This window comes from Harpia harpyja, chromosome W (assembly GCF_026419915.1).
Source record: "Harpia harpyja isolate bHarHar1 chromosome W, bHarHar1 primary haplotype, whole genome shotgun sequence".
In the NCBI taxonomy this organism is placed as follows: domain Eukaryota; kingdom Metazoa; phylum Chordata; class Aves; order Accipitriformes; family Accipitridae; genus Harpia; species Harpia harpyja.
In genome coordinates, this window is record NC_068968.1 from 4,157,150 (window position 1) to 4,173,612 (window position 16,463).

The 16,463-nt window shown below is 45.1% G+C and overlaps 2 protein-coding genes across 2 annotated transcripts in view; both read right to left on the bottom strand.

Moving 5' to 3' along the window:
• The window catches only part of LOC128136028 (uncharacterized), a 28,175-nt gene extending 17,889 nt beyond the window's left edge, over positions 1 to 10,286 (bottom strand). The window contains exon 1 of the mRNA XM_052775120.1: positions 9,745 to 10,286. Coding sequence (XP_052631080.1) covers positions 9,745 to 10,265 — 521 coding nt within the window. The 5' untranslated portion in view covers positions 10,266 to 10,286. The remainder of the gene's footprint in view (positions 1 to 9,744) is intronic.
• A 21-nt stretch (positions 10,287 to 10,307) lies between these two features.
• LOC128136029 (uncharacterized) lies at positions 10,308 to 12,449 on the bottom strand. The gene is made up of 3 exons (XM_052775121.1): positions 12,416 to 12,449; positions 10,722 to 11,191; positions 10,308 to 10,347 (listed from the first exon to the last, which is right to left on the bottom strand). The coding sequence occupies exons 1-3, from the start codon at positions 12,447 to 12,449 to the stop codon at positions 10,321 to 10,323; spliced, it is 531 nt and encodes a 176-aa protein (XP_052631081.1). The 3' UTR covers positions 10,308 to 10,320.
• Positions 12,450 to 16,463: the final 4,014 nt, after the last annotated feature.

Genomic DNA, 16,463 nt, shown 5'->3' on the forward strand with positions numbered 1-16,463 from the left:
TACCTTTTCAGGTTGGCCAGAAGCATTCCCAACAAGAACGGCTAAAGCTCGGGAGGTAACTAAAATATGGTACAAGAGATAATACCACGTTTTGGGGTTCCAGCAACCATATCCTCTGACAGAGGACCACATTTTGTCTCAAAAATAGTACAACAAATTAGCCGCCATTTGGGTATAGATTGGCAGCTTCATACTCCATATCACCCCCAGTCGAGTGGTCAAGTGGAAAAAATGAACCACTTAATCAAACAGCAAATTGTGAAATTGGGACAAGAAGCAAATCTGACATGGCCTCAGTCTCTCCCTTTAGCCCTTCTGCGTATACGAACAAGACCAAGGGCGAAAGAAGGACTGAGCCCCTTTGAAATTCTGTATGGACAACCCTATGGGATACAGAGAGGGGTGTCTGTACAAGCGGGGGATGAAATTATGACTTCTTACATGGTAGCATTAGGTAAGCAACTTAATAAAATCAGGAAGCATGTGGTAGGGACTCGAGGGAGAGGTTTGGATGGGCCTGTACATAATATACAACCAGGAGATTATGTGTATATAAAGTCTCTTACAGAAAAAACTCTGGAGCCGCAGTGGGAAGGAACATTTCAAGTATTACTTACCTCCTTCACCGCGATTAGGATCAAGGAACAGAGCGCCTGGATCCATCACACTAGGGTGAAGGCGGCACCCAAAGAACAATGGACTTCACAAGAAAAGGGACCTTTGAAGCTCAAATTTGTAAGACATTGATTGTCATGCTCCTGAGTTGGACCTTGCCTAAGGGGCGGGCTTGGGATCGAAATACTTATTTAAATATGACAGAGAGTATCTCGAAAGTACTAAATTTATCAGATTGTTGGGTATGTAATCCCCTTCCTCAGGGGAACATGGAACTCCCCTTTTTAGGAGTCCCAACCACAAATTGGACATCTCTTATTAAAGACGGGCCAGACAGGAATGGATTATGCCTTTATGGAAAGGGAAATACCCAGCGGGGACCCAGCTTTGATCTGGAGGTACCTGACCCTAAAGAGGTCTTAATTACTGGCCGTTGCTTAAATATTACTGATAATATTTGGGGAGACATGGATAATTGTAGCCTTGCGGAAAATCTGGGAACTTTTGATAAAGGAAAATTAGAACGTCTTGGACTGAACTTAACTATCAGTTTCTATTATATCCAGAAACCAAAGAGGGGGCCAGAAAAGAAGGGGCGAGAACAAGACAGAAGGGAGACACATCTCGGTCCAAGATGCAACACAGGGCCCGGATACTGGTGGCTCTGTGGGGATGGCAGGGCCAGAAAGAGTTTACCCCAGAACTGGAAGGGACACTGTGTTCGGGGGTACCTTGCACCTCATATCAGTATATTCGAGGGAGCTTCGCCTCCCCGAGGGTTTTTGAGAACACCTTGGCTCCGTGTAAAATGGACTGAAAACCCACTAATTATTCGAGGTACTAGGTACCATAGTTTTGTCCGATGGTTAATCCCCTCTTTAGGGGTAAGTGAGTTGGAGAAAGCTATCGCGAATATATCTGCTACATTAGAGGTTATAGAAAATGCTACAATTGATGCAATTCGAGGGCTGCAACTGGAAATACACTCCCTAAGTAAAGTAGTACTCCAAAATAGAATGGGATTGGACATGCTTTTAGCAAAAGAAGGGGGCTTATGTGTAGTTATAAACCAAACTTGCTGTACCTATATCAATCAAAACCAACGAATTGAAACAGATCTTGAAGAGATATGGGAAAAGACTAAAATTACTACATGAAGCTTCCCAAGATGACACTTCTTGGGGCTTGACAGGCATATTAGAAAAATTAACCTCCTGGTTGCCAAATTTGGCATGGTTGAAGCAATTGTTTGTCACTATAATAATCATCATTCTCTTGTCTGTGGTCCTTTGCATAGTGGTTCGATGTGGCTTTTTGTGCTGTAAGAGTACAGGAGACTCTTACAGTGAATGGAAAAAGAATCAGTTACGACGAAAACTCGAGACCAACAAATACTTTGAGAGGATGCTAGATAGGGAAACAATGTATTAGAAGTACTAGGATTAGATATAGTAAAAGAATTTACTATTTTCTAGAAAAGGGGGGACTGAGACAAGGGGAGTCAAAAGAATCTCAGTAGACATAATAAGGGGGGATGAGAGATGATGTTTAGCGCTTACATTGTTGAAATTAGCTGAGGCAGAGACAGTCTTTGATAAGAAGAGCTGGTCCCAAGGACCAGCCAATGAGGCAGAGACAGTTCCTGATAAGAAGCAGGAGCTGGCCCCAAGAGCCAGCCAAGACTGGTCTTGCGGCTTGGGTGAATACCAAGAAACCACTGAGCCTGCGCAAGAAAAGAGGTTACTAGCGGTGACGAAGAGGAGTCATCTATCTTCATCTCTGCGACCACCAGGCGACCACCATAAAGAGGCACTGCGCAAGCGCAGTTGAGAGGAGACTATGGAAATGACCTCTCGGAGCTAATTTTAATATGAAGCGGGGATAGGTCATGCATATGTATAGGCGTATTGAGAATATGTAACACTTGACTGTATAAACTTGAGACAAACTGCCGAGTCGGGCACGCACGACTTTGGTGGGACTATCCCCCGTGCTGCCCAGCGCTGAATGAACATACCTACTTTACAATCTCACTGATTGTGGAGTCTGTTTCCGCACGTCACAGGAGTTGAACGCACCATTAGCAAGTTTGCTGATGATACTAAACTGGGAGGTGCTGTTGACTCTCTCGAGGGACAAGAGGCCTTGCAGAGGGATCTAGATAGATCGGAGCATTGGGCAATCATCACTGGGATGAAATCTAACAAGAACAAATGCCTGATTCTGCACCTGGGACGGAGTAATGCCAGACACAAGTATAAATTGGGAGAGGAGTGGCTGGAGAGCAGCCCTGCAGAAAGGGACCTGGGGGTGCTGGGTGACAACAGGCGCAACATGAGTCAGCAGCGTGCCCTGGCAGCCAAGAGGGCAAACCGCATTCTGGGGTGCATCAAATGCAGTATAACCAGCCGGTCAAAAGAGGCAATTATACCGCTGTATTTAGCGTTGGTGCAGCCTCACCTTGAGTACTGTGTGCAGTGCTGGGCCCCACAATTTAAGAAGGATGTTAAGGTCCTTGAATGCACCCAGAGGAGGGCAACAGAGCTGGTGAAAGGGCTGGAAGGCATGTCCTATGAGAAGTGGCTGAGGACTCAGGGTTTGTCTAGTTTGGAGAAAAGGAGGCTGAGGGGCGACCTCATTGCTCTCTACAGCTTCCTGAGGAGGGGAAGGGGAGAGGGAGGTGCTGATCTCTTCTCCCTGGGATCCAGTGACAGGACGCATGGGAATGGTTCAAAGCTGCACCAGGGGAGGTTCAGACTTGACATTAGGAAATATTTCTTTACCGAGAGGGTGGTCAAACATTGGAACAGGCTTCCTAGAGAGGTAGTTGATGCCCCAAGCCTGTCAGTGTTTAAGAGGCATTTGGACAATGCCCTTAATAACATGCTTTAACTTTTGGTCAGCCCTGAAGTGGTCAGGCAGTTGGACTAGATGATCGTTGTAGGTCCCTTCCAATTGAACTATTCTATTCTATTCTAATTTGTTATTTATTTACTTTATCTCACATCTCACTTCAGGCATCATAAAGAATTTACATTTATCTTGCTCTGGGACTACCACAAATGAATGCTTTCCCTTGTCACTCTGGCTCTTCTCTACAAAGAAAAATATAAGCTCACTTTAAAGTAGAAAAACCTGTCACTTGTACAGCATGCTTTACCCTGTCTGGAATTGTGCGGTTTGCCTTTAATATTCGGATGTGAGACACAAACTATAAGGAAAAAAAGGCTTTGCAGTGAAATGGACAATTGCATGTTCTAAATTTATTGAAGATAAAGCCTGTTTCCCCAGGTGAAGTAAGTTTGCCTTCCTTCATCAAAATCACTGTTGCATTTTATTATTTTCACCAGCTGCAAACCTTCCCTAAGTACAAATGCTTTGCTGATGAAGGTCAGCTCAAGTCTGCAGTTACAAATGTTATCTTCTGTTTATTCTGGAATATGTTTTTCCTGTATCAGGCATTTTCAGCTTTCCATTTACTGGAACTGAGGCATACTGGCTCCATCAGGGAATTCCCCTAACATCCATGTACGATTTCCATCTTATACTACTTTAATAAAAATAGAGGACAAGACATTGCCCAGCATTATTAGTGCATGCAAAGAGGACACACAAAAGAAATGGAGCTTTTTGAACTTTTTTTTTTTATCCGATCACAACACGGAGCTCACAATCCTGTGGCCACAAGACCTAGATTAGATTAGCACGTGCAACACAGCCAGTCTTCTGGAAAGGAAGGTTGTGCACCAGCTGGCAGGGTGCAACGAGATGCTGTTACTGGTCTGCCTGCCAAGGGGGCAGATATGCAGAAAGGTATCAAATGGGGTTTTCCAAAATGTCTGGTTAAGTAGCTCCCATTATTTTGATTGGAACTACACCTTAGCACCTTTCTGTCTCTGAAAGGCTGCCTTTGGATGAAGCAGGGTAAACTCAGCTTCACCGGCACTTACACAGATGGTGGAGAATGTGCCAGTACTTACAATTTTAGATGTGGTTTATCATGTTAGTTAGTACTTGCTAACTAATTGCTGTAAATTAGAAACGTTTTTCAGTTGTGCTTGAACATATGTTAGGGGGAGATGTCTCCTAAAGAGTGGCTGCTTGAGAAGGGAAAAATGCCTGAGTCAATGTTGCACTGTAAAAAGGTCGCAAAACTGTGACAAGTCCAAGCCTACTTATTTTGTCTTACTGTATTTTAACATCAGAATAAAATGTGGTAACCCTCGAAGCAACAATATTGGTAATTGGCTTTTTCTGCTGAGTCTTTCAACCATTTTACAAGTTTGTTATTGACTTCAGTCAAAGCTGACCACAAACCTTTCTCAAGGTACCTTTCTCATGGCTGATGCATTTTGTACGTGGCAGTATTTCCCTGCCCTGGCTTCATTACTGCCTCAGAAGACACAATATATAGTCACCAATAAATGGGCAGAGGTGTGTGTTCCTCTCTTGCCATGAGACCACACAAAGGAGAAAACAGAAGGCTTCATTGTCTGTTGGGGTTCCTGTATGCTGATGTTATCACAAGCCTTACATTTTACATTCTCTCCTTGGAATGATCAGTATTTATCTCTTTTTTTGATCATTTATAAAAATCTCAAAGGCATTTGCTAGCTCTAAGAAGTCTGGACATTGCTGTTTGCTGAATACTTTTTCCTAGTGTGGTGGTGCAGCCCCCCGGGCCACTCTGAGATCTCAGGATAAGCCATGCATGCTTTGGGAAAACTCCCATTGTGCTGTTATCTTGATTACAAGTGCAGAGACTTATGGGCGCCAGGCACCCCCTGGCCACACCTGGGCCAACTGCTGCCTGAATTGTATATCAGAATGACTCAGCACAAATTGTGGCCAGAATATAAAAGAATGACCAAAGCCAATCATCTCGAGACCCTATAAATAGCAATCCAAGGTGAGACCTTTTGGAGTTCTCCGGGACTGCAGCGGGCTGTGCGACCCAGTATCTCCCCTTGAGCTGGGACACCTCTCAGGGTAGATTTCACAGGGATTGAAAGATCATCCATCGACAATTTCGCGAGGACTTAAAGGCCTGATTTCGCAAGGTTTGCTGACCATCCGTTGATGAATGCCGGCACGTAAAAGTGAGTAATTCATGAAACTCACGAGAGGGAAATTTTAATAGTAGGTTAACCTCTGTGTGCGTGTGTTTTAGGGTGGTTTCGAGGATTCCCGAGAAGGCGAACACACACACACTGACTATAAGGGGAAAAAGCAAGCATTTATTAACTACAGATGTGCGTTATGCTAAAGGTATCTTGTAAAGCAAATTAACATACCGACCCGAGGACTGTGAGGAAGATGGACCATCCGTACATTCTTGTGCCGTCTTGCGCCGCGAGCTCAGCCCAGCAATCGGTAGGTGCCAGCTTTACGTGGGCGTCCCCACGGAGGCAACGGTGGCCTCGCCGTACACCAGCCCGATGCTCTTTGGAAAAATCCCGGTATTTATACATTTGCAGAGGAACGGGTTTCGGCACACGTGGCCAGCGGGTGCCAAAACACGCCTCGGTTGTAACATGGGGAGCCTATGACGCATGCGCTCGCTGGCCAGGCGCGCTGCACGAGCCATAGCCACCCTGTCTATTGGTTCATGGGCTTCGTATGACGTGCGGAAACAGACTCCACAATCAGTGAGATTGTAAAGTAGGTATGTTCATTCAGCGCTGGGCAGCACGGGGGGTAGTCCCACCAAAGTCGTGCGCGCCTGACTCGGCAGCTCGCTTCAAATTTATACAGTCAAGTGTTACATATACATGGAGTTTCGCAATACACCTATACATAGGCATGACCTATCCCCGCTTCATATTAAAATTAGTTCCAAAAAGTCACAAGGCCGGTCTTGGCTGGTTTTTGGGGTCGACTGCTGCTTCTTATCAGGGACTATCTCCTGCCCCAGCCAGCCTCAACAATGCAAACGTTAAGCATCACTTCTCATCCCCTTGGGCCATGTCTACCTCTATTGAAATTTCTTTAACTTCATTATAAGCTAGATAATTATTAAACAGTTCTTATCTACATCCATATATCTACTATATCTACTAAGGTTCCTTTGGCTCCCCGTTTCAGTCCCCCCTTTTCTAGAAAATAGTAAATTCTTTTACTATATCTAACTCTAGTGCTTCTAATGCATTGTTTCCCTATCTAGCATTCTCTCAAAATATTTGTTGGACTCAAGTTTTCATCGCAACTGATTCTTTTTCCATTCGCTGTAGGAATCTCCTGTGCTTTGGAAACACCATAAGCTGCATCGAATTGTTGTACAAAGGATTATGAGCAGAAAAATGATTACTATTGCTGTCACAAACAGTTGTTTTAGTCATGTTAAATTTGCCAACCAGGAAGTTAGTTTTTCCCATACCTCAGAAAATCCCCATGATGTGTCATCCATAGTGATAAGATGTAACTCCTTAGAAATTTCCCAAATCTTTCCAATATCTGTCTCCACTTGCTGTTTTTCATTTAACTAAGCACAACAGCTTTGATTTATAAGTATGCACACCCCCCCTTCCTTTGCGGTTAACATATCTAATGCAAGGCGATTTTGTATCGTTATCTTTGCCAAGGAATCAATTTTGGCTTGTAATTTTCCTAGAGCGTCAGCAGTAGTATTGGCTAAAATCTCGACCACCGCTGATACATTGACTATTGCTTTTTCCAATTCAGATACTCCAAGCATTGGGAAAAGCCATCGTACCACACTGTGGAATGTGGTGCCTCGTTCTGTAAGAGGGTTAGAGGTTCTTTTAGTCCTCGTGTGGTGCCATGGGGATCGGAATATTCCCTGTAATTTTCCTAAGATAGGGAGTGTTTGTGGGATTATTATTCCCTCTGTGCATTCTCCCCACCAATCGATAGGTAAACTCTTATGTGCCTTCCCGTTTGCACAAAGGTACCAACGTCCGTCAGGGAGATTACAATTGGACGGCTCCCGAGGAGGAGGAAGATAACAACTCCCTGTTAGACTTCCCCATCCTGTATTAGCTATCCCTGTAGAGTGTGATTCATTACATTGAAAGCAAGTTCCATTCAGTGTCCCAAGAAAACTAGAAGTGTTGGCATAATGGGGGCGCATCATTACGGGGTCTTCCCCTCTGCCTCTATCCATGTCTTTTAATCTCCAAGACCAATTGTATCGATCATTATCATGTGGGTCTCTGCTATCCAGATCAAGTTTATACTTCACTATAGTTCTGGAACCATTTCCATATAAACAAGTATAGTTGGCAGTTCTATTCAGTAGTGTTTTAGTGCTGTTTGTTCTGAGGGGGTGTCGTGGTTTAACCCCAGCCAGCAACTAAACACCACGCAGCCGCTCACTCACTCCCCCCCACCCAGTGGGATGGGGGAGAAAATCGGGAAAAGAAGCAAAACCCGTGGGTTGAGATAAGAACGGTTTAATAGAACAGAAAAGAAGAAACTAATAATGATAACACTAATAAAATGACAACAGTAATAATGAAAGGATTGGAATGTACAAATGATGCGCAGTGCAATTGCTCACCACCCGCCGACCGACACCCAGCCAGTCCCTGAGCGGCGATTCCCCCCGCCCCCACTTCCCTGTTCCTATACTAGATGGGATGTCACATGGTATGGAATACCCCGTTGGCCACTTTGGGTCAGGTGCCCTGGCTGTGTCCCCTCCCAACTTCTTGTGCCCCTCCAGCTTTCTCGCTGGCTGGGCATGAGAAGCTGAAAAATCCTTGACTTTAGTCTAAACACTACTGAGCAACAACTGAAAACATCAGTGTTATCAACATTCTTCGCATACTGAACTCAAAACATAGCACCATACCAGCTACTAGGAAAACAGTTAACTCTATCCCAGCTGAAACCAGGACAGGGGGACACCAATAAACGGGAAGGTTTCTCCTTGTCTGGGTATTAAGGTACACATCCAACAGCTTGATACATTAATATCCTTTGCTAGCTCCTGGTTATATCTGACAAACAGGTTTTCATCCCATGCCTTACACAGAGTCCCCACAACTCCCCATATTACCGCGTAAAAACTAAATGTCCATCGGGTTTTGTGGTGACTTTCTATGGAGTTTTGGGTGTCTTTTTCACTCTGGTGTGATGAATCCAAGCGTCCTGTTCCTTGATTCTGATTGCAGTAAAGGAGGTGAGTAGTACTTGGAATGGTCCTTCCCACTGTGGCTCCAGGGTTTTTTCTGTAAGAGACTTTACATATACATAATCCCCAGGTTGTATATAATGTACAGGTCCATCCAAACCTCTCCCTCGAGTCCCAGCCACATGCTTCCTGATTTTATTGAGCTGCTTACTCAATGCTACCATGTAAGAGGTCACAATTTCGTCCCCAGCTTGCACAGTCACCCCTTTCTGTATTTCATAGGGTCGTCCATACAACATTTCAAAGGGGCTCAGTCCTTCTTTCGCCCTTGGTCTTGTTCGTATACGCAGAAGGGCTAAAGGGAGAGACTGAGGCCATGTCAGATTTGCTTCTTGTCCCAATTTCACAATTTGCTGTTTGATTAAGTGGTTCATTTTTTCCACTTGACCACTCGACTGGGGGTGATATGGAGTATGAAGCTGCCAATCTATACCCAAATGGCGGCTAATTTGTTGTACTATTTTTGAGACAAAATGTGGTCCTCTGTCAGAGGATATGGTTGCTGGAACCCCAAAACGTGGTATTATCTCTTGTACCATATTTTAGTTACCTCCCGAGCTTTAGCCGTTCTTGTTGGGAATGCTTCTGGCCAACCTGAAAAGGTATCAGTTAATACCAATAAATATCAATACCCCCCTTTTCTTGGAAGTTCTGTAAAATCAATTTGCCATTGTTGTCCAGGCCCATTGCCTTTTCCAATCTGGCCCATTTCTGGCTTTGGGGTATTCTTAGGATTAGTCTGGAGGCAAAGATCACACTGTTGAGTCACCTGTCTCACCGTGGTGTATAAATTTCTAGCCACAATTTCCCTTATCAAATGTTTATACAGAGCCTCTGTCTCCCAATGTCTTTTCCTATGCTCCTCCCGTATCAAATGCCACAGTAAGCAAGAGGGAACGATTAGCTTTCCTTGTGGGGTATGAGCCCACCCCTCTTCATTATATGACCCTTCTAAATCCGTAATGAGCTTCTGATCTTCCTTGGTGTATTCTGGCTTACCTTCTAGGGAAATCTGCCTATCAGGAATTAAGGCCCCTTCTGTTTTTACCTTTGTTTTGGCCACTTGTTTTGCCTCTCTGTCCGCCAGCTCATTCCCTCTTTCCAAATCTGAGCTCACTTTCTGGTGTGCCTTAATATGCATAATTGCTACTTTCTTAGGGAGCTGGACAGCTTCCAGTAACTTCAGAATTTCTTCTGCGTGTTTGATATTTTTCCCCTGGGAATTCAATAGTCCTCTCTCCTTCCAAATTGCTCCGTGTGCGTGTACAACTCCAAAGGCATATTTTGAGTCTGTATAAATGTTCACAACTTTGCCCTGGGCCAATTCCAGGGCGCGGGTTAGAGCAATTATTTCTGCCTTCTGTGCGGAGGTGTTCATGGGCAAAGCCCCTGATTCTATTACCTCTTGGCTGGTGGTGATGGCGTATCCCGCATGTCGATTACCATTTAGGACATAACTGCTTCCGTCTGTGAACCAAGTTTCCCCGTTTTCCATGGGGCTGTCTTTCAGGTCTGGGCGACTGGCGTATGTTGCTTCGGTTTCCAAACAGTCATGATGTACCGGTTCTCCTGTGTTCCTGCTGAGAAAAGAAGCTGGGTTGACAATGTTAGTGACTACAATCTCCACATCATCCTGCTCTACCAATATAGCTTGATATCTCAGGAATCTTTGTGGAGAGAGCCAATGCCCACCCTTTGCTTCCAGTACTGCTGATACTGTGTGAGACACCAAAACAGTCATTTTCTGGCCCAGAGTAAACTTTCGGGCTTCCTGTATGTTCAGTATCACAGCTGCAACCGCCCGCAGGCATCCAGGCCAACCTTTTGCAGTCGTGTCTAACTGCTTAGAGAGGTAGGCAACTGCCCGTCGATATGGACCCAGGTTTTGTGCTAATATTCCCAGGGCAATGCCCTGCTTCTCGTGGGAGTAAAGAAGAAACGGCTTACTCACATCTGGGAGTCCTAAGGCCGGGGCCGACATCAAAGCCTTTTTCAGTAGCTCAAAGGCTCGTTCGGTCTCCTTGTTCCACTCAAGGTGTTTCTGCTCAGTGGCTGTCAGCGCATACAGTGGTTTAACAAGCAATCCATAATTATAGATCCACAATCGGCACCACCCCGTCATTCCCAGAAAAGTCCGCAACTCTTTTACTGTCTGAGGTCTCTGAGTTTGGCATATTGCCTCTTTACGGGCCTGTCCCAAAGTTCTTTGTCCCGCACTAATTTCATAGCCCAAATAATTCACTTTGCGTTGCATTACCTGTGCCGCCTTCTTGGATACCCGGTACCCCTGGAGTCCCAGGAAATTCAACAGACTCACCATCCATGTCATACAATCTTCCTCTGTCTTGGTGGCGATCAGGATATCATCCACATACTGCAACAGCTTCCCTTCCTCAGACGGGGCTTCCCAGGATTCTAAGTCTTTCGCAAGCTGATTGCCGAAAATGGTAGGACTATTCTTAAATCCTTGTGGCAACACCGTCCAAGTGAGCTGGGTCTTTCGACCACTCTTGGGGTTTTCCCATTCAAATGCAAATAGTTTTTGGCTGGCCTCATGGAGAGGGAGGCAAAAGAAAGCATCCTTCAAATCTAAAACAGTAAACCAAGTCAATTCAGGTGTTAATACGGTCAACAGGGTATATGGGTTCGCCACTACTGGGTAAAGATCTTTAGTTATCTTATTCACCGCCCGTAAGTCTTGGACCACCCGATATGACCCATCGGGCTTCCGAACAGGTAATATAGGGGTATTGAATTCAGACTCACACTCTTTTAATAATCCCAACTGCAAAAATTTTTCTATCACCGGCCGGATTCCTTCTCTGTCTTCCTTCTTTAGGGGATATTGTTTAATTCTTACTGGCTTTTGGCCTTCCTTGATCCTAACTTCAACAGGTGGAGCACTTTTCGCTCTTCCAGGTGCATCGGTAGCCCATACCCCCAGGTACACTTGGTTTAAGATGTCCTCGTTAATGCTTCCTTCTAGGGGGAGACTGGTTAAGGTTAGGCTCAATATTTGAATATATTGCTGATCTTTTACCTCCAGAGTAATTTCTCCCTTTTCGAATACAATTTTTGCTCCCAATTGTTCCAACAAATCCCTTCCCAAAAGTGCCTTTGGGGAGTTGGGCATATATAAAAATTTATGAATGCCCCACTGTTTTCCTAATTTATATTCTAAAGGTTTACAAAAATACACCTATTCACTTTGGCCAGTCGCTCCCTTCACCATGACATAATCATCTCCCAGGGGCATCAAAGCTTGATTCAGAACCGAGTATGTTGCCCCTGTATCTACCAAAAATTCTACCTCTTGTTGTGTTTTCCCTAGCTTAATTATAACCAGTGGATCCGCTAGGGTAGATTCCCCAGGTTCCCGTCAATCTCCCTTCACATGGGCTACCGTTCTTCCTGTTTGAGCCCTCTGATCCTCCTTCTTGTTCCTTGGGCATTCCTTTTTCCAATGACCGAATTTCTTACACAAAGCACATTGATCCTTGCCCAGTTGGGGCAAGTCTCATCTAGGCCCTCTTCCTCTTTCTTCCTGGATAACAGCCATTAATTTCCTTTGCCCCTACCTATATCCTTCTTCTCTGTTACTAAATACTCTCCATGCTTCAACCAACAATATTTCTAAATTCTTACCCTCCGTAGGGCGTAATTTCTTAAGTTTGCGCATTATGTCTCCTGTAGATTGACCCAAAAACAGGGAGACCAATTGTTGTACTCCTACCTCTGACCCAGGATCCAGCGGTGTGCTGCGGCGCATTACATCCCTCAATCGATCCAGGAATTCAGATGGAGACTCGGAAGGACTCTGTTTGACTGCATATAAAGCTGACCAATTTATAGTTTTGGGGATTGCCCTCTCCATTCCTTTTGTAATCCACTCCTGATACTCCTGCAATCTTTCCATATGTGCAGATCTATTAACATCCCACTTTGGGTCTTGGAGAGGGAAATATTCCTTAATGTCCCCTCCTGTAATCTTATAATGATCTTCAGCAAGGTTCCCTGCTGTTTTTAAAATCAGCTGTTTCTCTGTCTCAGTCATGTATTCCAATAATAGCTGTATATCCTTCCAATCAGGGTTATGCTGTTTTACAATAAATTGGAAATGCTTAGTTACACCTATCGGATCTCTCCTATAATCTTTTGCAACCTTTTTCCATTCCCCTAGGTCAGCAGTAGAAAAGGGTACTTTGATTAACATTGTCCCACCATCCGGCCCCACCGCCTCTCGGAGAGGTGCTTGTAAAGCTGTTGAGGTAGTTTTCTTTCTAGTACGGGAAGATACAGGGCTGTCCGGGGGGGTCGGAGTTCTATCCGAGTCTGCATCCTGTTCCTGTGGTCGAGGGGGAGGCTTAAACAAATCAGTTAGATCTTGTTCTGGTGCCTGATGAATTTTATTTGCCTTAGTACATCTTTGTCCAATACTACATGCCTAACACCACCACCTCAGTTTACCTCTAAGCTCCTTGTTGTTTTCTCGCTCAACTGCAAGCACCATGGGGTCCTGTGGGGGTACCATTCCACAGTCCCTTTGCCACTCCGGATGATTTTGGAGGGTGAAAAACATGTCTGCATACGAAACCTCATCCCATTTTCCTTCTCTCCTTAAAAACAGCATTAGTTGTAACAGAGTATTGTAATCTATTGACCCATTAAGTGGCCACTTAGCATCACCTTCTAACTTATACAACGGCCACCACTGATTGCAAATTTAATAAGGTTCTTTTTATTTTCTGTTCCTCCAGTCCCAACAATATCTTTCCAGTGGGCAATTACACAACCTAGAGGACTCTTCCTCAATATTCCCCCTTGATTGTTTCCCATTTTATAACTTCTCCTTTTAATAAGCTTCCATGCAAATCGTTCCTTACACTTCTTTATAGTCTTCTCCCAGTTTTCCTCCCACATGTCCCGAATTTCCGGGATTAAATTTTCCCTTCCACACACCAATTTCACCATTTCAGATTCTTGGTGAGCTCTTTCCCAATCATAGAAGTGTGGAATTTGGGGAAAACACTTAGGGCAGTCTGGTTTCCGTCTGCTAGATGTACAATACCACCTTCTCCCACAAGATTTACACTTCAACAAAACCCAAGCCGGATGCCAATTATTATACAGTCTAGTTACAAGCCCACATACAAAGCAGGGAATTACCCCTATTTGTCCACCAACTGTGGGATTTTGAGATATGTTTAAAGCAGGTTGTTCCCAATCCAAAGCTACTTGCCATCCTGCGGGAGTCACATATGCTCCTTTTAAATAAAATTGTCCATTTTCCCTTCTTATCCAATGCCCTCCGTCGTTTAAATATTCCCAAGGTTCAAGCCCAAACCACCGAAGAAGTGATTCCCTTCGCTCTATTCCCCCATTAATACGTAAGACATTTACACGTTAACAAACACAGATACACATATAGATTTCAACATAACATTTCCACACACTCACATAAAAATCCTTAACATAAAATTTCCAAACATGCACATCATACAATCATCGCTCCAGTTGACAACCTTTCAGCAGCTGCAAAAATGTACCAAGCGCAGTTGCGAGGGGGTGCGCTTACCCTTCTCCTGCCTCTTATATACCAGTCATCGACAGGTCCGTCCTGGCTCCCGATACCGGGATGCAGCGGTCACCCCGGATTTGCTCGATCTACCCCCAAGATCGCTGGCGGCTGCTCTATCGGTCAGCAAATCCCCCCTTGTCACCATACAGGGTACCCTCCTCCCATACGGGGACTACGCTGCACGCCAGATGTCTCTGCGCGATTTACCAGCTGCCCCGGCCCGTATTTCTACAGGCTCCCCTTTGTAAAACATACCGTTTGGTCCGCGGCTTCAGGAGGTTGTTGTCTGCTCCCGCGGTGAGTGGCTGGCAGCGGAGGCTCCTCCGAGGAAAGTGCTCGGGGCGCGCCTAGGGGCGTCCGCTCCGCAGTCGGTCCCGCAGCCGAGCAGAGAGTCTCCTGGCTGGCTCGCCAAACTGACGTGTGTTGTGGACATATATTTAGCTAACAGTCGCAAGAGCATTCCAGATGCCTTTAGAAGGCCTTGAACAGAATAAACAAGAAGACAAAAAAAGAAAGATGCCAATTAGAACACAGGTGCGCATTCCACGATAAAGGGAACTTGGCATGAAGAACCTCAATTCGGCAGTTTATCTTGACCAATTAGACTGAGACAAGTTTCGCATGTTTTAGTTGATATAACCAATTATGTCCTATGTTTATGCGCGTGTACAGAGTTAGTATAACCAATTCTGTCTTATGTTTATGCGCGTGGACACTATATGCTTGCATGCGGCAACCAATCAGAGCTTTTAAGGAACTTAGAGAATTGTATAAGAATGATCTGCTATGCTCAATAAACTGGCGACTTTGATCATCATGTTGGTGTGCTGTCATCCGTCCCCGCATGGAATTTCTCTACAGACGTGCGGAAAACAGACTCCACAATCAGTGAGATTGTAAAGTAGGTATGTTCATTCAGCGCTGGGCAGCACGGGGGGTAGTCCCACCAAAGTCGTGCACGCCTGACTCGGCAGTTCGCTTCAAGTTTATACAGTCAACTGTTACATATTCACAATACGCCTATACATATGCATGACCTATCCCCGCTTCATATTAAAATTAGCTCCGAGAGGTCATTTCCATAGTCTCCTCTCAACTGCGCTTGCGCAGTGCCTCTTTATGGTGGTCGTCTGGTGGTCGCAGAGATGAAGATAGATGACTCCTCTTCGTCACCGCTAGTAACCTCTTTTCTTGCGCAGGCTCAGTGGTTTCTTGGTATTCACCCAAGCCGCAAGACCAGTCTTGGCTGGCTCTTGGGGCCAGCTCCTGCTTCTTATCAGGAACTGTCTCTGCCTCATTGGCTGGTCCTTGGGACCAGCTCTTCTTATCAAAGACTGTCTCTGCCTCAGCTAATTTCAACAATGTAAGCGCTAAACATCATCTCTCATCCCCCCTTATTATGTCTACTGAGATTCTTTTGACTCCCCTTGTCTCACCTGCATCCAGATCATTGATAAAAATATTAAAGAGAACTGGCCCGAGGATTGAGCCCTGAGGAACACTGCTGGTGACCGTTCGCCAGCCAGATGTAGCCCCATTCACTACAACCCTTTGAGCCCTGCCCTTCAGCCAGTTCTTCACCCAGCGCACCGTGTACCTGCTCATCTCACAGTTGGACAACTTGTCCAGAAGGATGCTGTGAGGGACAGTATCAAAAGCCTTACTAAAATCCAGAAAAACTACATCCGCTGCCTTCCCTTCATTCACTAGGCGGGTGACCTTATCATAGAAGGATATCAAATTAGTTAGACAGGACTTTCCCTTTGTGAACCCGTGTTGACTGTGCCTGATGATTGCATTGTTCTTTAAATGCTTTTCAATAGTACCCAGTATGATCTTCTCCATAATTTTTCCATGAACTGAGGTTAGACTAACAGGTCTGCAGTTCCCTGGGTCTTCCCTCACGCCCTTCTTGTAGATTGGAATAACGTTGGCTAGCTTCCAGTCAGCAGGGACCTCCCCAGACTCCCAAGACCTTTGGTAGATGATTGAGAGGGGTCCTGCCATAACATCCCCTAGCTCCTTCAGTACTCTGGGATGAATCCCATCAGGCCCCATGGACTTGTGAACGTTCAACTGATACAGCTGGTCCCTTACAATTTCAGTGTCCGCAAA